This window comes from Salmo trutta, chromosome 18, assembly GCF_901001165.1.
Source record: "Salmo trutta chromosome 18, fSalTru1.1, whole genome shotgun sequence".
Taxonomy (NCBI): Eukaryota; Metazoa; Chordata; class Actinopteri; order Salmoniformes; family Salmonidae; genus Salmo; species Salmo trutta.
The window spans coordinates 27,049,399-27,072,833 of record NC_042974.1 but is presented as its reverse complement, the minus strand read 5'-3'; the positions used below and the strand labels follow the sequence as shown (position 1 = coordinate 27,072,833).

Sequence of the window (23,435 nt, the reverse complement as noted above, 5' to 3'; positions counted from 1 at the left end):
TGGTGTGCCAGGTCTAAGGAAGTCCTTGGTTAGAGGGGAACAATGAAAACAAGCAGTGGAACTTGTTTCAAGGTCCAGAGTTGAGTTTGAGGGGTCTAGCTGGCAAAACCACGGCCATCATTATCATACTTCCCAGCATGCTCTATTGCAGTTCGATTTGTTAGTTTTTTTATTTCGATATCTGTGTTTTTGCATGTACATTGATAGATTATGTAATCTTATGCTACCCAAAGATAAATAACAAACATTTTTCCAAACTAATCCAATCAGTTACTTGGACTTAAATGATTGTTCCAGTTGAGATGGTTTAAGTAGTCTTATTTGTTTATTCGTCTAACTGGCAGTTATTCTGAATGTAGATTGTGTGTGAATAAAAATAAAAATTGTTGGGTATTCCCACTGTCTGGATTCCAATAGGAATTAAACATCCCTTTGCAGCAAGTATTCAGTGACTTGCAGACCTGATGTGGCTACTGTATTTATAAAAAAAGTAGGCTCTCAAAGTAAGGCCTTATGATAATACATTACATTTATCTTAAATAATTCAAAAGCACTATGGTGCTGGTTTTGCAGTTGACCAGCATAATGTTGGTGCGCTGGTGACCTGGAGGTTTGAGTGACGTATAGTATTATGCGTCTTTCTCTGAGACCTGGTTGCTTGTTGCGTCACATCAACAAAGGAGATTTAAGGGGAGAATTCACGTGGTGGTTAGGAGAACTAACGTCAAAGGTTAGGATGATGTACATAAAAGATTAGGAGAACTAAAAAGACAAAAGTTAGGAGAATTCTCCTAAAAAGGTTAGATGAATTGGGTTAAGGTTATAATAAAAGTTCGGGGAAGGGTTAGCTTAAATGCTCCAGTTGTCCCCGATGCGCATCAAACATGCAACCTTTGGATTGCTAGACGGTCGCGGTATACGCTGGCCCATCCTCCCTCCCATCGTTTCTGTCTTAAGTAACCTTCTGTCTTTAGTAACCATACCAAATGTTACATATCATACTTATTGGAGATGCAACGATTCACGTAAAGTACAAAATGTCTGTCCAGTGAGTCCATTTAAGTGATCAGCATGGTGGATTTGTTGAAAATATGCCATAGTCTGCTGTAAAACTTTGCAAGACCCTCAAGAAACCCTCAAGAGAGACCTTTTTGCTATGCCAAGTAGACAATCAAATTCAATCAATCATATGTATTTATAAAGCCCTTTGGAAACAGAGCGGCTCTCCAGTTGGGCTGACACCTTTCCTGGTCTGAAGGAATAAGGCAACCTCATGGAGAGTTAGACACAAGATGGAACTTTATTTCCAGAGGACATAATGAGATGGATGTGCTTCTGTACAAAGAGAGATGAATGAATATACTGTACATAATAAACTTAGCATGACAATGAATGGGTAATCAGATATGATAGCACAAGTGCAATAATAATATGGTCTGTATAAATTGATATATCAGTGGCATAAGCAAAGGACTGTATAGCACATAGCACAACTACTATGAACAACTAACAATAGACAGATTGTAACTGTAAACAGGAAACACACAAGTTACAATAGTAACATCAATTCACTTCTGTCCACGCACTCCATCAGACATGTCCACTTGGAGTGGGGTGGCTGTGACCTGAGCAGGCAAGAGGACTGTCAAGTGTCCGCCCGCTAGCAACCACCTGACCCTAGCAACCTATCAGTGGCCTGGTCACAGGGGTTGCTGAAAATTTGGGGACCCAGTTTGGGGACCCCCTAGTTTCTCTGGCACCGTCGGGGGATGGGTGGAGTGATCTGCGTGAAGTGATGAGACTCACAGGCAGGGGAATCCGTAACACCTTTTGTATATCAGCAGTTGTCACAAAGTGCTTTTAAAGTAAACCCATATAGTATCATATTGAACATCGAATTGTAGGATCTCTATTAAGTTAAGAGATCCTAAAATTCTATGTTCAATATGTTATTCTATGGGATTACCTTAATAGTATTAACTCTGCCTTCCTTAACCCTAAAGAGCAAGCAAAAGCAAACCAGAGGCACATTGGCAAGCACAAATCCCTAGAAGGAAGAGACCTAGAGAGGAACTCGGCTCTCTTCTGGCTGTACCTGCTGCACAGCCTATTCAGTGCCAGTGAGTTTCATACTGTGTATCTTCCTGTCTCTATCTGATACAGTGCCGTCTACTTCTCAGAACCTAGCCAGTAAACATCTCACTGTAAGGGGTCTGTCTGTTCCCTATATCTTTCACAGGAGGGGCTGCATTATTTCCTCTCCTTCTTATTATTTCACCTTTCCCTGACATTCAGGGATTATTGATGATGTCTCCTGTCTCGCTGTGCGGCCGCCCTTTGACCGGTGGACACGTCTTGTTTCTCGGCAGATAAATGAAAACATCAGAAACCCATATTGATTTCATAGCCAGGGACCAAGACTAGACACGCTGTCAGGGGCGCTTTGATTGTTTTCTCTCTTTTTTGAAACCACCTACTCTCCTCAATTGGGAGGCCAGGCGAGAGCACTGGCTGCTGCACAGACAGAGAGAAAGAAAAACCAAATAAGTCATTAAATTATTAATTGGGCCAAGGAGGAGGGGTCAAATGAGTCGATGCCTGGTTTAATAGCACTCTGTGACATTTTAGAAGCAAGGAGGAATTCTGGAGACAGCGCAGGTTATCTTTACTATCAGAAGTTCACATCACACCCTGGAGCTGAATGGAATGCAGGTTTATTGAATTTGTATCGAGACAGAATAAAAAGGCCACAATAAACAGGATAGGGGTTATCATGCTGTCAGTGGGTGGAATGGGGTTCAGGACAAATGCCCACGAGGGGCTGTTAAGTCCCCAGTGTTGTTGTCTGTGAATAAAGTCATGAGAGGCTTTACAGGTCATCTCGGATGAAGGAATGGTTAGGAACATGGCTAGGGAGAGGGACTGCAGTACTGGATTAGGGTTAGAGATTTAGGATGGAGATATTAAATGAATTCATTGAAAAGTTCTCATGAAAAGTATAAATTGCCGATTTTCAATTAATGGACGCAATTTCAACTTGAATTGAGCTCATGGGCTCCTGAGGATCAAAAGCTGTGTTCACACAGCAGATCTGATTGGTCAAAATACCAATTAGTGAAAAAAAGATCAGAATTTACATAGCCAAAGAGCCTAAGAGTAATGCATCTGAAAATGGTCACATGGCTACTTTAGTGGATATTTCAATTCATCAATGGCAAGTGGCTGATTGCAATTACTGCCTATGATCCTCTCTGTGTCATTCTATTTCAGGAGTAAATGTCCTATTTGATGTGATGCATCTGCCCAAAACTAAGGCTGCGTTTAGACAGGCAGCCCAATTACCATATTTATTTAACTAATGAAGTCTTTTGACCAATCAGATGAGCTCTGAAAAATATCTGATGTGATTGGTAAAAAATACCAATTAATGGAAAAAAGATCAGAATTGAGCTCCCTTTGTGAACGCAGCCTAAGTAGCTTTTAAGCAAGTGGTTAATGCGTAATTACCAAATCTTTCCATAGATGACTAGAGGGACACAACATATGAAGGACAATGACAAACTGCAGTCTTTTAATGCACCACATTCAATGGTCAGACATGACCGGATATAAAAGAACAAACTTGACCGTTCCTCATTACAACGGTTACATCTTCTCCAATATGTCATATCTGCATCAAGCCAAATCTCCAGTCCCATTCTCTTCATGTGGGCCCTGTGGACATAGTGAACCTGGGGAGAGTCACACACTGTTTAAGTCCTTTAAGATGAATGAATTCATGCCGTCATCCTCCTGGAGGCTCAGAGTACCTGGGGTCCATTAGGCATGACGCTTATCTCAAGGGGAAGAAGAGGGATAGAGGTTAAGGAGGGGACCATGGGGTGGTAATGGAGCTTTTGGAGTTAGCTTAATGCCTAGGATCAGAGAAATCAATGGAGAAATATCATTTGGACCCCCTCCAACCCCCCCCCCCCCCCTCCCCCGCCTCCTCTGTCTAAGTGGGTAGAGGTCAACGACAGAGAGGCGTCTGTCTGGTGAGACGTGACTGAAGCCTCCGTTCCTCCACTGGTTGATCACACATGGGTCAGCAGTCCTGGATCTATGCATCTCTATCAGTCAGAGAGAATACCCCGGGGGCTGTTCCCGTGTGGTTTGCTAATGGTTGGCCGGTGACAGAGGGTGGATATAACCATCAAAGCCAGTTCTTCTGCACCTTTTTCCACTGGTCTTGAATCCTTCCTCTATCATTAGGCTGTCTTTTGAGTAACTTTGCCATTCTCTTCCACAGTATCTCTAGCTGAAGACAATGTTAAAGCCAATGTGGAAAAATTCATAGGCAAGACATTCGGCAGGCACATGCACTGATACACTGACACAGTTAATGTGATTGAAAAAAAAACTAGAACAAAAATGTTGATTGAATAAAACTTGGCGTTTGGGCAGGAACAGTCCTTCATAGATAACTGGGGTCCCGGTTGGCTCTCCTGGATCGGAACCGGATCTCAGACAGCTTGGAGTTGATGCCGGTGCCAATTTGCCCCTTCCTGGCCAATGGGAAGCGGGCCAGCGTGGCATCTGCGGAGGGAGAGAGTGACAGCACAACAACAATTGGAGGAGGGAGGACAACGCAGCAGTGAGGAACACAGCCATTTTCTACTTTAACTGTACCAGTTAGATATCTTTCTAATGATTGAGAAAGTGAGTGTGTTGTTTTCACTTATCAATGAATGATCAAGTGAACTTGGAAGAAAAATACAATGAAAGGTGGTTGAAGGTTGTTCGTAAGGCTGTTGATCAGGGAATGTGTCAATAACACACATACTATAAATGGCGTTGAGCTTGTGTGGGTCCAGGGCGGTGCGGTGGTTGGGGAACGTTGGTCTGCGGCTCCTCCCCCCTCGCAGGTTGCTGTTAAGCAGGGTGTCCATGTCGAACACGCCCAGCAACAGGGTGCGCGCCATCGCCGTGGGAGACTGCGTCTGATTGGCTGCATGCCAGGACCGCATTTCACAGAAGACACCGGAACCCGGATATACCTCCACCTGGTTTACCTGCACAACCAATAGGAAGAGAGAGCAAATGTAATCAGAATTAAAAACACATTCAAACCTTCATAAACTTTGGAGGAAGATCTATATGTGGCTACGTTACCAATCTGTCTTTATCTGGAATGAATAGCATTTTTCCTTACATGGCCAGTCCCATTAACACAGTGTGTCTCTGAGCATGTCCTCATCACAGGTAGGTTGGATGCTGAGCCACACAGAGAGCTGTGGGGGTCGTCGTTCTCTGTGATGTCACTCAGCTCCAAGTCTCCGTCCACACTGTGCTCACTGATGGCCATGTCGGGTCCAAAGTTGGACATGCTTTCATTCATGTTGTCCTGAGTCAGAGCTGAGCGGTTGGACATGGGCTGATGATGGAGTGGAGAACTGAACCCTTGGCCAAAGTGTCCTGACATGGAGTGGTGGTGTGTGTATGTGTAGCTCTCGCCCCTCCCTGTTGCCGTAGAGACCGCCTGTGGGGACACTGCAGGGTGGGGGGGCTGGTTGGCATGGCCCAAGGTCTGCCACATGGTGGACAGCAGGCCAGGGATCTCTGGGGGATGGCACCACAAAGAAAGAAGAAACATGCATGAGGGAATGTGATCAGTTCAGAGCAGTTGAATTATACAATTACAGATGGAGTCGGAAGTTTACATACAGTCGTGGCCAAAAGTTTTGAAAATGACACAAATATTAATTTCCACAAAGTTTGCTGCGTCAGTGTCTTTAGATATTTTTGTCAGATGTTGCTATGGAATACTGAAGTATAATTACAAGCATTTCATAAGTGTCAAAGGCTTTTATTGACAATTACATGAAGTTGATTCAAAGTCAATATTTGCAGTGGTGACCCTTCTTTTTCAAGACCTCTGCAATCCGCCCTGGCATGCTGTCAATTAACTGACTGATGTCATCCCATTCTTGCATAATCAATGCTTGGAGTTTGTCAGAATTTGTGGGTTTTTGTTTGTCCACCCACCTCTTGAGGATTGACCACAAGTTCTCAATGGGATTAAGGTCTGGGGAGTTTCCTGGCCATGGACCCAAAATATCGATGTTTTGTTCCCCGAGCCACTTAGTTATCACTTTTGCCTTATGGCAAGGTGCTCCATCATGCTGGAAAAGGCATTGTTTGTCACCAACCTGTTCCTGGATGTTGGGAGAAGTTGCTCTCGGAGGATGTGTTGGTACCCTTCTTTATTCATGGCTGTGTTCTTAGGCAAACAGTGAGTGAGCCCACTCCCTTGGCTGAAAAGCAACCCCACACATGAATGGTCTCAGGATGCTTTACTGTTGGCATGACACAGGACTGACGGTAGCGCTCACCTTGTCTTCTCTGGATAAGGTTTTTTCCGGATGCCCCAAACAATCGGAAAGGGGATTCATCAGAGAAAATGACTTTACCCCAGTCCTCAGCAGTCCAATCCCTGTACCTTTTGCAGAATATCAGTCTGTCCCTGATGTTTTTCCTGGAGAGAAGTGGCTTCTTTGCTGCCCTTCTAGACCATCTAGGCCATCCTCCAAAAGTCTTCGCCTCACTGTGCGTGCAGACGCTCTCACACCTGCCTGCTGCCATTCCTGAGCAAGCTCTGTACTGGTGATGCTCCGATCCCGCAGCTGAATCAACTTTAGGAGACGGTCCTGGCGCTTGCTGGACTTTCTCGGGTGCCCTGAAGCCTTCTTCACAACAATTGAACCGCTCTCCTTGAAGTTCTTGATGATCCGATAAATGGTTGATTTAGGTGCAATCTTACTGGCAGCAATATCCTTGCCTGTGAAGCCCTTTTTGTGCAAAGCAATGATGACGGCATGTGTTTCCTTGCAGGTAAGCATGGTTGACAGAGGAAGAACAATGATTCCAAGCACCACCCTCCTTTTGAAGCTTCCAGTCTGTTATTCGAACTCAATCAGCATGACAGAGTGATCTCCAGCCTTGTCCTCGTCAACACTCACACCTGTGTTAACGAAAGAATCACTGACATGATGTCAGCTGGTCCTTTTGTTGCAGGGCTGAAATGCAGTGGAAATGTTTTTTTGGGGATTCAGTTCATTTGCATGGCAAAGAGGGACTTTGCAATTAATTGCAATTGATCTGATCACTCTTCATAACATTCTGGAGTATATGCAAATTGCCATCATACAAACTGAGGCAGCAGACTTTGTGAAAATTAATATTTGTGTCATTCTCAAAACTTTTGGCCACGACTGCACACCTTAGATAAATACATTTCAACCCAGTTTTTCATTCCCTGTCTTAGGTCAGTTAGGATCACCACTTTATTTTAAGAATGTGAAATGTCAGAATAATAGTAGAGAGAATGATTTATTTCAGCTTTTATTTCTTTCATCACATTCCCAGTGGGTCAGAAGTTTACATACACTCAATTAGTATTTGGTAGCATTGCCTTTAAATTGTTTAGCTTGAGTCAAACGTTTCGAGTAGCCTTCCACAAGCTTCCCACAATAAGTTGGGTGAATTTTGGCCCATTCCTCCTGACAGAGCTGGTGTAACTGAGTCAGGTTTGTAGGCCTCCTTGCTCGCACACGCTTTTTCAGTTCTGCCCACAAATTTTCTATAGGATTGAGGTCAGGGCTTTGGGATGGCTACTCCAATGCCTTGACTTTGTTGTCCTTGAGCCATTTTGCCATAACTTTGGAAGTATGCTTGGGGTCATTGTGCATTTGGAAGACCCATTTGCAACCAAGCTTTAACTACCTGACTGATGTCTTGAGATGTTGCTTCAATATATCCACATAATTTTCCTACCTCATGACGCCATCTATTTTGTGAAGTGTATCAGTCCCTCCTGCGGCAAAGCACCCCCACAACATGATGCTGACTCCCCCATGCTTCACGGTTGTAACGGTGTTCTTCGGTTTGCAAGCCTCCCCCTTTCTCCTCCAAACATAACAACAATCATTATGGCCAAACAGTTCTATTTTTGTTTCATCAGACCAGAGGACATTTCTCCAAAAAGTACAATCTTTGTCCCCATGTGCAGTTGCAAACCATAGTCTGGCTTTTTTTATGGCGGTTTTGGAGCAGTGGCTTCTTCCTTGCTGAGCGGCCTTTCAGGTTATGTCGATATAGGACTCGTTTTACTGTGGATAAAGCATCTTTACAAGGTCCTTTGCTGTTGTTCTGGGATTGATTTGCACTTTTCGCACCAAAGTATGTTAATCTCTAGGAGATAGAACGCGTCTCCTTCCTGAGCGGTATGACTGCTGATTGGTCCCATGGTGTTCATACTTGCGTACTATTGTTTGTACAGATGATCGTGGTACCTTCAGGCGTTTGGAAATTGCTCCCAAGGATGAACCAGACTTGTGGAGGTCTACAATTTTTTTTCTGAGGACTTGGCTGATTTCTTCTGATTTTCCCATGATGTCAAGCAAAGAGGCACTGAGTTTGAAGGTAGGCCTTGAAATACATCCACAGATACACCTCCAATTGACTCAAATGATGTCAATTAGCCTATCAGAAGCTTCTAAAGCCATGACATCATTTTCTGGAATTTTCCAAGCTGTTGAAAGGCACAGTCAACTTAGTGTATGTAAACTTCTTGACCCAGTGAATTATAAGTGAAATAATCTGTCCGTAAACAATTGCTGGAAAAATTACTTGTGTCATGCACAAAGTAGATGTCCAAACCGACTTGCCAAAACTATAGTTTGTTAACAAGAAATTTGTGGAGTGGTTGAAAAACGAGTTTTAATGACTCCAACCTAAGTGTACTTAAACTTCTGACTTCAACTGTATATTGATTTTACTCATGCTCACCCTTCACTAGCATGTTATGTAGCCGTTGGTTTTCAGCTGCCATTTCGGCCTTCTCTTTCTCCAGTTCCCGAACACGCGACCTGAGGAACTGGAGCTCTGCAGTGTGGGAAGGGTTAAATACGTCCATCTCCATCTTCATTGTCTGTGAAGGAAAGAGAAACACAGATGGCTGATGAGTGAATGGTTTTGAGAGACATTTTACATTTTAGTAAACGCAGTAGTGAATGCATACATTTATTTTTATCTCCATACTGGTCCCCCGTGGGAATCAAACCCACAACCCTGGCGTTGCTAATACCATGCTCTACCAACTGAGCCACACGGGACCACTTTCCATCTACTGCATTGTGTTGCCTAGATCTCTTACTTTTAAGTGATCTAGGTTGTGGGGTCAAGCAGTCTTTAAATGGCTACAACAGAACAAAGAGGTTTCTGTACTCAGTGCAACAAACACTTATAACACCTCCCATCTATGGCTCTGTCACCTTCTTTTGTGACCACACAAATCTAGGGCTGTGAAGGTAATGGAATTTTGGATGACGGTTATTGGTCAGCCAAATTACCACGGTTACCATTATAAGGGACAGTTAGAAAATGACTGGTAGTGTCATAAAAAACATCACCCCCCTCCCCAACGTAACAAATATGATCACATCACCCTCCCTGTAGTGCTGTAAAGAAAATTGCACACCTTCCGCCCTCATTGAATTAACTGAAAAAGAATGATTACGACCACAAATAATAACTGTAGCGACCCTGTGTTTATAAACGTGGATATCGACTTTGTCACTTCAGTATGTTTTTGCGGCACAGTGATGCCACGCAGGGTTACGGGCCAGAAGGTTGAGGGTTCACCGACTACCACAGAGGAGCTAACTCTCCCTGCCTGTTTCATTACATTACGATCAGAGCCGGCTGCGGACAATGATCAGCTAGGGGGAAATCAGATGTTCAATATGTTGATGCTATATTTATTAAATATACGTAACACATTTTCCACCAACAGGTTTCTGTACCTACAACCAATAAGCAAAGCATAACTGCATACCGATTACCAACTTTGGGCTCTTCAACATCATGGTTTGCGTTTTCAACACCACAATCAAATAGACTAGGCCTATGTCAACCTCGACAAACAGAAAATACATCCTCCCTACATGGTACCCAGTACCGAAGGCTTGGCAATCTCCAAATGTCATTACACTTTTTACTGTTTTGTAACAGATGTCTCTTTCCATTCATTGAATTGCCTGTGCACAGTTTGGATGCTGGAATTATATTGGACTGGACGAATGTGCGCAGGTAGCCTACAGAAGACTTTTGAAGTACCAAAATCCAATTAAAACATTGTGAGTGATTGTGTTTATGCCACACATAAAAAAGGTAATAGATTTGAAAAAGTTAAATCACAAATATTTAGGCTATAATGAAGCGTTAGGTTCTATGTGCGTGAGGAATAGGCACTCGGATTGGAGAGGAGGCAGAGCGCGCCTTAAGCTTTCCTGAATAACTGGGCCTGGAGCATATGTGGCCACATTATTATAGAAAGACGTGAGAATGATGATCCGCAACAGTCAGCGCATCTTAGTATCAGATGTACAGCCAGACTGGCCTGCTACTGTGCCTTTCTAGACATTACAGACTGTCGAGAGTAGACCTACAACTGATCCAAATGGAATGAAACATTCAAATCACAGCGCCTTTGCGCTGTTAATCAAATGACATGTTCACTGCAGTTTAAAGCCTGGAGCACAATGTTGTACTCGAAAACTATAATGCAATTTTTCATTGCATTGTGGTGTTGTAGGCTAGTCCAGGTAGGATAATTGTATTGTCCCTAAACACGATCAATAGGCGAGCATTTTGAGCTGTGTGTCTCATGTCTTCACTGTCCTTTCATGCGCGATGATGCACCTTCCTCTCCAATGCCTTGAGCTACTCCCCTTGTTCTTGTGGATTTATATAGAAAATTGGTGAAGCTTCAAGGATTTTACGTGTGCTAGTCTGACATTTAAAAAGCAATAATTTCCTTAAAGGTTCTGTGTATCATAAAGCTACTTCTACGTTTAAATGTGTCACCTTTGACAGAAAATGGTGATAGACATTCACAGAAAGCTATGACAAACACGTATGAAGCAAGGACTATAAATAACAGCATTTCAAAAACACTGACATTAACAATGTACCAAAAAAAGCTAGGCTAAAAAAATAATTGGTGTGCTTAATTATATATATAGGAAAAACTTAGAATTCCCCTCACACAGAAACTAAAATGTCACTACAAAGGCTTTTATGAACATTTGATTAAAATTAAGTTTCATTGTTCTTAAAGTTATCTATTTGTTTTTTTCACTATTTCAGGAAAATAAAATGCTGGAGATTATAGACGTTCCCTGAAGGGAAAAAAAGACCAAATATTATAATCTCTTATCGCACTCATTAATATGCAAATTGAATCGTGTTTAGTCAATCATTTTACCGTGCAAGTTGGGTTGTTATATGCCACATCATATTTGAAGAGATGCAGAAAACATTACGTTGATGCATTTTCAATTTGAATATTAATGAAGTTTACATAATTTACCGGTTCCTGGGATTTAACAGGTCCTTGCATTTATTACAAACATTTCTACAACGCACTGCTTCAAAAAAGGCAAATCTTTTTTTTCCAATCTTACATTTTTGATACAATTTCTATAGTTGGAGAATACAGAATAAAGCTGACACTAAAATCATCTGTGGTGACTTTCATTGGATCAAGCCTGTTTCAAAAATAGGCATATGGTTTGCAGTTAGCCTACATGGACTAATATGGGAATGAGTGAGCAGTCTTCAACAAATGGACATTGATTAAATGTATTATTATTCTATTAAATTATTTTCTAACATAATGACGTATGCACATATGTAAATATATTAGTTGATATCACCAGTCTGATTATCAGCAGATTTCTCTAAAAGAGTGTCAAACCTGGGCCGCGTTCAGCAGGACACAATGGTTAGTGTGAAACATTTGATTCAACAGAAACGGTGTTGTTCTGAACAACCAATTGAAGAACGCTGTGATTATGGTCATCCAAAGGTGATTGTGTTATGATTATGATTCATAGCTATTAAATACCTTGCCCAAACAGTTGTCCCTTATAGGGAGATGGCTTTGTGAATAGGAGGCTTCTTCACCTGAGATTGGACTCTAAAGATGTTTGTAAAGATGTTTGTAGATGTTTTTAAAGATGTTTGTAGATGTTTTTAAAGATGTTTGTAAAGATGTTTGTAGATGTTTTTAAAGATGTTCGTAGATGTTTTTAAAGATGTTTGTAAAGATGTTTGTAGATGTTTTTAAAGATGTTTGTAGATGTTTTTAAAGATGTTTGTAAAGATGTTTGTAGATGTTTTTAAAGATGTTCGTAGATGTTTTTAAAGATGTTTGTAGTGTAACGGAGGTAAGAAAGTGCCATAAGCTCACTCCACTTGAAATAGCTCCAATGTTGCTTTAAAATAGCTTAACTGGTTCGTATATTGTCAAGTGGGCGGTCACGTATGCTGGCTAGGCAGAGGGCCCCAGGTCCAAGACGTGGTACGGACAGTTTACCCTGAATTGTACTCAGAGAGGGAGGAAGCTAATACTGCTAAGTTAGATCACTGCTGCCGTGACACGGATCCGCAGTTGGGCTCATCTCAACAGCTGGGGTTGCTATGGAGCGAGTTTAGAGGGGGTGAGTGTAACCGAGGTACAGTAAGAATGTACCGTAAACTAACTCCACAGCTTCACTACATAGGCTAGTTTCACTACATTCACGAGAGACCCCCCTATGTTGGGCGCCATTGTAACATGCAATGTAACATCCATAAAGTTTTTTTCGAAAACGGTTTTGTAAAACATGCATCTTACATCAGATCATCTTGAAACTTTCTCTGTCAAGCTAACTTTCATCAAGGTTTTAAACGGTCTATAAATCGGTTGCTCTTTTTTCATTGTCAGTATCCTTTATCTTTATGATGGATAATAATTCATTATACATTATATGGATTCACATCTTCACATTTCCCGAAAAATGTAATGACAAGACACAAATTACAAACATGTTCACCAATTCCACAAAATACACAACATGCGCAGCAGCAGAATAGCATAAAACAAAATGGAGCATTATCCAAGCAGGTGGCCGCATGGAAGCCTTTAGTGTAGCGTATTTACTTCACACAAAGTCGCCAAAAATTCAAAGCACACGCATAATTGTCACTGCCGGATTGCACATGCTCCCTGAACGCAGTTAACAAACCCTACAGGAAACCCCTACAGTATAGCCTATAAAAGAACATGTGACTATTTGAGCTGTCATTGTGAGACTCTTCAGACAGTCACAAATTTGATAGCCAACTGACATTTACTCTTGAGGTGCTGACCTGTTGCACCCTCTACAACCACTGTGATTATTATTACTTGACCCTGCTGGCCATCTATGAACGTTTGAACATCTTGGGCATGTACTGTTATAATCTCTACCCGACACAGCCAGAAAAGGACTGGCCACCCCTCAGAGCCTGGTTCCTCTCTAGGTTTCTTCCTAGGTTCCTGCCTTTCTAGGGAGTTTTTCCTAGCCACCGTGCTTCTAAATCTGCATTGCTTGCTGTTTGGGGTTTTAGGCTGGGTTTCTGTATAGCACTTTGTGACATCGGCTGATGAAAATGCGCTTTATAAATACATTTGATTGATGGGCCTATGCACAATCCACTACATAGTGTGCATCTCTATCACAGAAAAAGTCTGTTAACAAATCAGAAGCATTAGGGGAAATTATATCTTCTCCTATCCCAAAGCCTAGGCTATTTTCCTACCCAGTCCCAATCAGACTGAATGCCAAAATCCTCACTCCTGTCTGGCCTCAGGGCCTGGACAGCTTGCTATCATCGACGGAAAAATGAATTCCCAAGTTTATCAAGACATTTTGCAGGAGAATGTTAGGCTATCTGTCTGCCAATTGAAGCTCAACAGAAGTTGGGTGATAGGTCAATGACCCAAAACACAGAAGTAAATCAACAACAGAATGGCTTCAACAGAAGAAAATACGCCTTTTGGAGTGGCCCAGTCAGAGTCCTGACCTCAACCCGATTGAGATGCTGTGGCATGACCTCAAGAGAGCAGTTCACACCAGACATCCCAAGAATATTGCTGAACTGAAACAGTTTTGTAAAGAGGAATGGTCCAAAATTCCCCCTGACCGTTGTGCAGGTCTGATCCGCAACTACAGAAAAAATGTTTGGTTGAGGTTATTGCTGCCAAAGGAGGGTCAACCAGTTATTAAATTAAAGGGTTCACATACCTTTCCCACCCTGCACTGTGAATGTTTACACGGTGTGTTCAATAAAGACATGAAAACGAGTTTGTCTATTGTTGTGACCTAGATGAAGTTCAGATCACTTTTTCTTGCCACTGTAAATAGTACCAGTCAAAAGGTTTGGACACACCTACTCATTTCAGGGTTTTTCTTTATTTTTACTATATTTTACATTGTAGAATAATTGTGAAGACATCAAAACTATGAGAACACATATGGAATCATGTAGTAACCAAAAAGGTGTTAAACAAATCAAAATATATGTTATATTTGAGATTCTTCAAAGTAGCCACCCTTTACCTTGATGACAGCTTCACACACTCTTGGCATTCTCTCAACCAGCTTCATGAGGTAGTCACCTGGAATGCATTTCAATTAACAGGTGTGCCTTGTTAAAAGTTAATTTGTGGAATTTCTTTCCTTCTTAATGTGTTTCAGCCAATCAGTTGTGTTGTGACAAGGTAGAGGTGTTACACAGAAGATAGCCCTATTTGGAAAAATACCAAGTCCTTATTATGGCAAGAACAGCTCAAATAAGCAAAGAGAAGTGACAGTCCATCATTACTTTAAGACATGAAATTAAGTCAATCCAGAACATTTCAAGAACTTTTGAAAGTTTCTTCAAGTGCAGTAGCAAATACCATCAAGCGCTATGATGAAACTGGTTCTTATGAGGACCGCCACAGGAAAGGAAGACCCAGAGTGACCTCTGCTGCAGAGGATAAGATCATTAGAGTTAACTGCACCTCAGAAATTGCAGCCCAAATAAATGGTTCACAGAGTTCAAGTAACAGACACATCTCAACATCTACTGTTCAGAGGAGACTGCATGAATCAGGCCTTCTTGGTCGAATTGCTGCAAAGAAACCACTACTAAAGGACATCAATAAGATGAAGAGACTTGCTTGGCCCAAGAAACACGAGCAATGGACATTAGACAAGTGGAAATCTGTCCTTTGGTCTGATGAGTCCAAATTTGATATATTTGGTTCCAACCGCCGTGTCTTTGTGAGACGCAGAGTAGGTGAACGGATGATTTCCGCATGTGTGGTACCCACCTTGAAGCATGGAGGAGGAGGTGTGCTGGTGCCTTGCTGGTGACACTGTCTGAGATTTATTTAGAATTCAAGGCACACTTAACCAGCATGGCTACCACAGCATTCTGCAGCGATACGTCATCCCATCTGGTTTGGACTTAGTGGGACTTTCATTTGTTTTTCAACAGGGCAATGACCCAACACACCTTCAGGCTGTGTAAGGGCTATTTGACCAAGAAGGAGAGTGACGGAGTGCTGCATCAGACCTGGCCTCGACAATCACGCAAACTCAAACCAATTCAGATGGTTTGGGATGAGTTGGACCGCAGAGTGAAGAAAAGCAGCCAACAAGTGCTCAACATATATGGGAACTCCTTCAAGACTGTTGGAAAAGAATTCCAGGTGACGCTGGTTGAGAGAATGCCAAGAGTGTGCAAAGCTGTCATCAAGGCAAAGGGTGGCTATTTGAAGAATCTCAAATATAAAATAGATTTTGATTTGTTTAACACTTTTCTGGTTACTACATGATTCCATATGTGTTATTTCATAGTTTGTATGTCTTCACCATTATTCTACAATGTAGAGAATAGTAAAATAAAGAAAAACCCTTGAATGAGTAGGTGTTTTAAAACTTTTGACTGGTTGTGAATGTAAATGTGATATTTCAGTTTTTGTAGTTTTATTTTTGCAAAATATATAAAAAAATCTGTTTTTTCTTTGCCATTCTGGGGAAATGTATGTTGATTAATGAGGAAATAAAACCATTTATTACGATGTAGAATAAGGCTGTAACGTAACAAAATGTGGAAAAAGTCAAGGGGCCTGAATACTTTCCGAATGCACTGTATACACTTCATGGCCAAAATTATGTGGCACCTGCTTGTCTAACATCTCATTCCAAAATTATGGGCATTGATATGGACTTGGTCCCCCCTTTGCTGTGACAACAGCCTCCACTCTTCTGGGAAGGCATTCCACTAGATGTTGGAACATTGCTGTGGGGACTTGCTTCCAATCAGCAAGAAGAGCAATAGTGAGGTCAGGCACTGATGTTGGGCGATTTGGCCTGGCTCGCAGACGGCGTTCCAATTTATCCCAAAGGTGTTCAATGGGGTTGAGGTCAGGGCTCTGTGCAGGCCAGTCAAGTTCTTCCACAGCAATCTCGACAAACCATTTCTTTATGGACCTCGCCTTGTGCACGGTGGCATTGTCATGCTGAAACAGGGCCTTCCCCAAACTGTTGCCACAAAGTTAGAAGCAAAGAATCGTTTACAATGTCATTGTACAGTATGCTGTAGTGTTAAGAGTTCCCTTCACTTAAACTAAGGGGGCTAGCCCGAACCATGAAAAACAGCCCCAGACCATTATTCCTCCTGCACCAAACTTTACAGTTGGCACCATACATTGGGGCAGGTAGCGTTCTCCTGGCATCTGCCAAATCCATATTTGTCCGTCGGACTGCCAGATGGTGAAGCGTGATTCATCACACCAGAGAACATGTTTCCAATGCTCCAGAGTCTAAAGGCGGTGAGCTTTACACCACTCCAGCCAACGCTGGGCATTGCGCATGGTGATCTTAGGCGTTTGCGCGGCCATGGAAACCCATTTCATGTAGCGCACAAAGAAACAGTTATTGTGCTGACGTTGCTTCCAGAGGCAGTTTGGAACTCGGTAGTGAGTGTTGCAAAAGAGGACAGACAATTTGTACGCGCTACATGCTTCAGCACTTGGCGGTCCCGTTCTGTGAGCTTGTGTGGCCTACCACTTTGCGGCTGAGTCATTGTTGCTCCTAGACATTTCCACTTCACAATAACAGCACTTACAGTTGACTTGGGCAGGGCAGAAATTTGACAAAGTGACTTGTTAGAAAGGTGGCTTCCTATGATGGTGACACGTTTAAAGTCACTGAGCTCTTCAGTAAGGCCATTCTACTCCCAATGTTTGTATGGAGATTGCATGGCTGCATGCTCGATTGTATACACCTGTCAGCAATGGGTGTGGCTGAAATAGCCGAATACACAAATTTGAAGGGGTGTACACATACTTTTCTATATAAAGTGTATACACATACATATACAGTGCATTCAGAAAGTATTCAGACCCCTTGACTTTTTCAACATTTTGTTACATTACAGCCTTATTCTGAAATGGATTATATTGTTTATTTCCCCTCCTCAATCTACACACAATACACCATAATGACAAAGCAAAAACAGTTTTTTAATCTTTTTTTTCTCATTTTTGCAAATTTATTAACACACACAACTGAAATATCACATTTACATAAGTACAAATGGAAATTACAATATTTTTTTAAATTATTGTTTTTGTGCTTAGCCAGGCCATTCCTTCGAAATGGCTATCCATGTTTTGACCTAAGGGACTTTACAGAATGGGTACCTGGAGGAAAAGGGCAGAGGGTCATGCTTTTTCAATTTCAGTCAAGGGGAGGGTTTAGTATTTTTGAAATCTAGTCCAGGGGAGGGTTATGTAATTTGTAATTGATTAAATGTTTTAGAATTAGTTGCTTATTAGGCTACATATTGATGTATGCCCAATGCCGCCCCTCATCTCTGATTCTCCATTGCACCTATAGGCTATCTAGTGTGGTCTCAATCAAATGATCCATCCCCTATAGGTTACGAAGTGCATGCTCAGAGGAGCACAGAGCAAAGTTGTATTTCTAAGATAGCTGCTGGGATGGTATAAATAAAACTAGGCTGTATTACAAACTGCAATGGATATTCCAACCCTGAGCCCCGGCCTGCTCTGCTCTTGCTGATCTAAAACGTTTGTGTATGTTGCTTAACCAATGGCTGTGCTGTGTAGGGCTACAATGTCAGTTCAGGAGGAGAGTGAAAGGTTTCTTCTGAAAATATATTTGATTAGGCCTAGTCCCAAAAATGCACCATCATGCTATGTTCTGTTCAGTTCAGTTTGAGAAAGAGAGCACGAAGATGAGAAGGAGGACCAGAGGTCAACTTTGATAGCTTGCTACTACTATATTTGAATTTATTAAAAACAATATGTTTCTTGCCCATGATGTATTTTTCAGAGTTATTGACCTCACAATAAGCCAGATTCGAGTAACTTCCATTGTGGTGCTGAAACTTGAAGCAGCAGCAGTCGCGGCACAATCAATCAGAAATGGACAGCTCATGGTGCTGAAAGTAGGCAAATTCATTTAAACTGTCTTTACTAACAACAAGAGGGCTTTGTGTTGGAGCCTATTTCTTCCCGTTTAAGAAATAAGAGGTAGTCCTACCTGTTTGACAGATGAAATTAGGCTATAGGCTGCGATAGCCATGGATTTGTAGGTCAATTCCACCACCCACTCTTTAAACAGTCCTTCACTGACACAGACGTAGGCTGTTAAGTTAAAACCAATACTCAAACTGAGGGGGTATGAGAGAGTATGCCATAGGCCTAACTTCTATTGAAGAAAATGGCAAAGATTGAGAAGAAAATAAAAACGGATACAATTATATAAAAGTGATCTATAACAGTGCTTTGGACCGCAATGCTTTATGCTAGAAACAAGCTGTAAAATACCCGGGAAAGACGTCACTCCGATGCATATGGGGATATCATTGTTTCGTTTCTTTGACGTTCAGAGGCCGACTTTGCTTGGGAAGTAATCTAATTCTGTCACCTTCAATTGATTAAGCTATTCACTTTCTGTACAATAGAAGATGTTTAAACCCAGACAGCTTTTAGGGAAACACTTGTGACCTTCTCTCGTTGGGTTAAGCCAAAGACGAAGAGTAGCCAGCAGTTAAAACTAAAACATTTCTACGTAGTTAGGTCCACTATGTCTGGGGTGGAAAGGTAGGCCTAACTTTTGAAAGTACAGTACCATGCTCAGATTCTTAATGACGTCTCAGATTTAATTAATACACTAATACACTAATTTGGCGTTGGAGAAATATGATAAAATGAACTCTCTGTCCATTCTTAGCCTGTAATTCCGTTAATTAGTGTTGTATTAAAAAGAGATTCAGCTAATGTGTACAATTATGAGAATTGCATAACATCTATATAAGAGGCTATTTTTTTTCCTGGGACTTGCAAATACGATGATAGATTCATGCAAAGCTTTCACTATAAAGGAGATCTTTCCAACCCTACACCTGTCCACGGTGGTTTACGAACCCACAACCTTCTGGCCCGCAGCCCTGTGTGCTATTAAAATTCCCACGTTACCATTCAATGCTTACAGGATGAAGAACAGCTAGACATGTTATCTGCTATCCACTTTTTTTTATTAATATTTTGGGTATAGGGGATGGTCATTTGTTTGTTTTTTCAAGCGTTCAGGGAGGGTTTAGGTCAAATACATTTTGCTTAAGGGAGGGCAATCTATTTTCATTTCAGAGAGGTCCGATTTTCTCCATGTAACCCCTATTATAAGTAACGTTCACTCCCTAAGACTTACAAACTCACAGGCTTTTGCTAATATGTTCAGTCTCCCCCAAAAGCTTGTTTTTTCATCTAACATCCATAATGCTTCTTATTTTAGTTATCTCCAACATGACAATATTTATAAGTCCTATCTTTGGGGTATACATTCCCCCCCAAGGGGTTCAATAGACACACACATCAAATGTTGAATTACTAATTTGTGAGCCATTACAGTTTTTCTCAAGCATTTTTTGGAACAATGTTGATTTTCAAAACAGAGACCACAAGACACAGATCTCTGTGGCCTTTTGCAAAACAGTAAATGCATTTTAAAAATGTAGATTAGTTGCCTTCCCAAAACATAAATACATTCATCAAAAGAACCTGACTGCCTGCAAAAGAATTAACGCAACCCTGAGTCCAAGCAGACAAAACAGAAAGTTAGTCTGTATTTTCAAAACCCAGTAGATCAATACATTCTCTTTGCAGTCACTAAAACGTGATGATCAAAATTCGAAATACAACTATGCAGAGGTGCAGAATTATGGGCAATCACTCTAATTTTAATTATATTCCACCAAACAACATTATACACATCAAATGTTATTCCTGAAAAAAAAAGTAAAAAAAAAAAAGCATATTGTGTGCAGGATTCATTACATGTAATCTGTATCATCACAATCCAATTCCATGTATTTAATACACACGCTGGTTTACTCATAGTTTGTACACTTTCCATTGGCACAAAGAAACCCAATCCACAACAGAAATAAGACCAGAGTGGAAGAGGCCACGTTAATTGGCCTATAAGGATAGGGCTAAATTGAAATGCTTCTTACAGAAGAAATATAGAAAGCATATGCATAACCATAGTAGCAATTAAAAGGGAAAATGATTAGACTAAAGGTGATGACAGAACAGTTCACCTGACAAGACTGAATCCAAACATTACATTTTGCATTTTACATTTACTGTACTTTTGCAGCATTTGTTGATGACAAAATACTCTGGAAACATTCAGTAACATGATAAGAATATTCTCTGAAAACTTGGCGTAGGTGCAACATAAGACCAACAAATGACAAGGGTTTGAGTGAGAGGTCTAACTGGTGTTTCCAAATGGCCACACACCTCTCCAAAGTGTGCACAGTTCTTAAAAGTAACTTCAATGCACTTATGGCTCAAAGAACAGTCTTCAACTACAGGTGGGAGCCTATTCCTCTTTTTGGAGTGGTGGAAACATCTTGTTATTTGGATACTTTTGTGAATATTCGATGAGGGTGTTGATTTCAACAGCTTGTATTCAATGGAGAATGACATGCTATGCTAGCCTCATGAATAAGCGTCTCGAATTTCAACAGGGACAACTCTGATAGGAATAGTTTTTTTATAATTGTATAATTTAGCTAGTCATGTTGGCAATAGAACAAGCTTCAAATTATGCCCACCTAACCCAGATTGTGATTTATAATGGACTGTTTTGTGATTTTTAAACAACAGTAATTGTGTATAGGCTGGGATGCAGGTCTGTGTTCAAAACAACTCCAAGTGTGCTTGCTCTAGTTCCTCAACGGCACAGCTAGAGAGCCCGCCGTTCTGCTAAGTGTACTACAAATCCCATTGTTAGGGCGGAGACATAGGCATCTCGTCATTATATACAGTATCTCTGGGATTGTTTGTCATTGCAGCCGACAGTGCAGGCGACTGCCGACTGACTGATCTACAAATCACCTTACACTATAAATAACTACTCATTATTATTTGTAGATCAGTCAGTCAGAATTGACCAATGATACATTACGGTTTGATCCTCTCGAACACAGTGAAATGCTTACTTACAATCCCTTAACCAACAATGCAGTTTTAAGAAAATACCCCCCCCCCCAAAAAAAGTAACAGAGAATAATAACAAATAATTAAAGAGCAGGAGTAAATAACAATAGCGAGGCTAAATCCAGGGGGTGCAGGGAAAGAGTTAATGTGCGGGGGCACCGGCATCGAGGTGATGTGTAGATGTAGGTAGAGTTATTAAAGTGACAGGGCCCCTAGGCAAGTGCCCTGCGCGCTCGATCGGTATTCGGCCATGATTACTACACATTTAGATAGCTGGTTAGATTAATTTACCAACCTAAAAAATGTTCGCTTACATGACTAATCGAATTCCTAAAAAATATGTTTTTGTTGTTGTTGTTTTATTGTCCGCGGCCCACTAGAGGCTGAGGGCGAAAGCGACTATGGCTAGCTGAATAGAATAGATGACATTGAAGACGGCATCACTAGGCATCCCATTTAGTATTACTCTTTGTACAGTACATAGACAGATGACCGCTAGTGTGTGATTGGTCCATCATAACAAAAGCGAGGTGGTGGATTAGCAGATACGAAGCTGTCAACCTGCAGTAGACACTGGATGAACACTATTAGCATAGGAATTAGAATCATTTAGGATCTCTATGATGAACACCCCATATGTAGCAAGCTGTTTCCAAATGTGACCAAACACACTACGGAGCAAGCTAGATTGTGAAATTACTTGAAAACAGTCTTACTCTATTATTGCCAATGCAAGCCGTCTCTATTCTTTGTTGTAGGATCATGCATTCGTGATTCCGCTCCACCTCACATTTAGATGGCTGTGATTCCGGCATTTCTTGCATATTATCACACGAATATCTAATGTAACTTGAAGTTATATTCCTTAAATGGTAATGTATCCGTTTCCAAATGCAATAGTCGCGTATTTGCTGTCAACAACGGACGTTATCAAAACATTGAAAGTGAAAGCAAGCACGCTGTAAAAAAAAAGAAATATGTCCGGTGTTTAAAGCGATAGTTTCCGGTATGACGTCACGTGCAATACTATATCAAAGAGTTTCTCAAATGTACTGTCTTTGACTGTATTCATTTGTAGTATACGTTCGCAGTACGATTATGTCTGGTACAATGTATGTATATATTTTGCAATATGAAACTGCTCAATGGCTATTTTGGACACTGCCAGGTACTAATTGATAACAATAACATGGAAACAAGTAGGACTCCATTCCTCAGTCCTCGAGCTTGCCAAATGTAAATAATGGAGATCCCCAGCAGTTGTATGCCATGACATTCTTCACCTTAAAACCAGAAGACATACTGTACAACCCCAGTATGATTGGTATGTGATACAGTTGTATTAAGTCCTTTATTTTTAATGTGAAAGCATCATTTGTGTGTTGGAGTCCGTTTCTATCATAGGCCACTGTAACCGATGGCGGTACCATCAGGCCGGTACCATTCTGCTCATCTGATGAAGGTGCTCATGGATCAGATTCTAACTTTGAAGACTGAGATTGAGTCATTGAAGGCAGACCAGCAGAAAGAGAAACATTATCTGAGGGCAGAGATACGGGCGACAGCTGATGCATTGGTCCAGAGCCAGGCGGCATTGGCAGACAGTCACTCGTCATTGGCAGAGAGTCAGGCGGCATTGGCGGAGAGTCAGGCAGAGAATGAAGCGTCGAAGAGGGCGAGTAACAAGATGGAGTCCATGCCAGGCACACCTGTGAGCTCTGGAACTCCACCTCCGACAGGCAGAGTCAACATACCTGGTGGGTTTGTCAGGTCGTCGGTTCACCCTGACATTTCCATTCCTCTTCTGACGTAATGCTGTTCTGCTATTCCAAGGATGTGTAACCGAAGAGAGATACTACGAGTGGACACAGAATACCAACTGGGATGGATCCCGAGGCAAATGTGGCTTACCAGTGAACCTCTGGATGTTCATCATTAATACCGTGTCTCAGAAGTTTCTGTCCATGACTGAGCCAACCCAAAAAAGCATTAAAGACAG

At 41.5% G+C, this 23,435-nt stretch overlaps 1 protein-coding gene across 1 annotated transcript; it reads right to left on the bottom strand.

Annotated features, from left to right (window-relative positions):
• Window positions 1–3,986: 3,986 nt before the first annotated feature.
• Window positions 3,987–22,425, bottom strand: LOC115153093 (uncharacterized). Its single transcript, XM_029698146.1, has 5 exons — window positions 22,153–22,425; window positions 8,827–8,968; window positions 5,192–5,598; window positions 4,823–5,051; window positions 3,987–4,575 (listed from the first exon to the last, which is right to left on the bottom strand). Exons 1-5 carry the CDS (start codon window positions 22,258–22,260, stop codon window positions 4,454–4,456), a joined length of 1,008 nt encoding a protein of 335 aa, XP_029554006.1. The 5' UTR covers window positions 22,261–22,425; the 3' UTR covers window positions 3,987–4,453.
• Window positions 22,426–23,435: the final 1,010 nt, after the last annotated feature.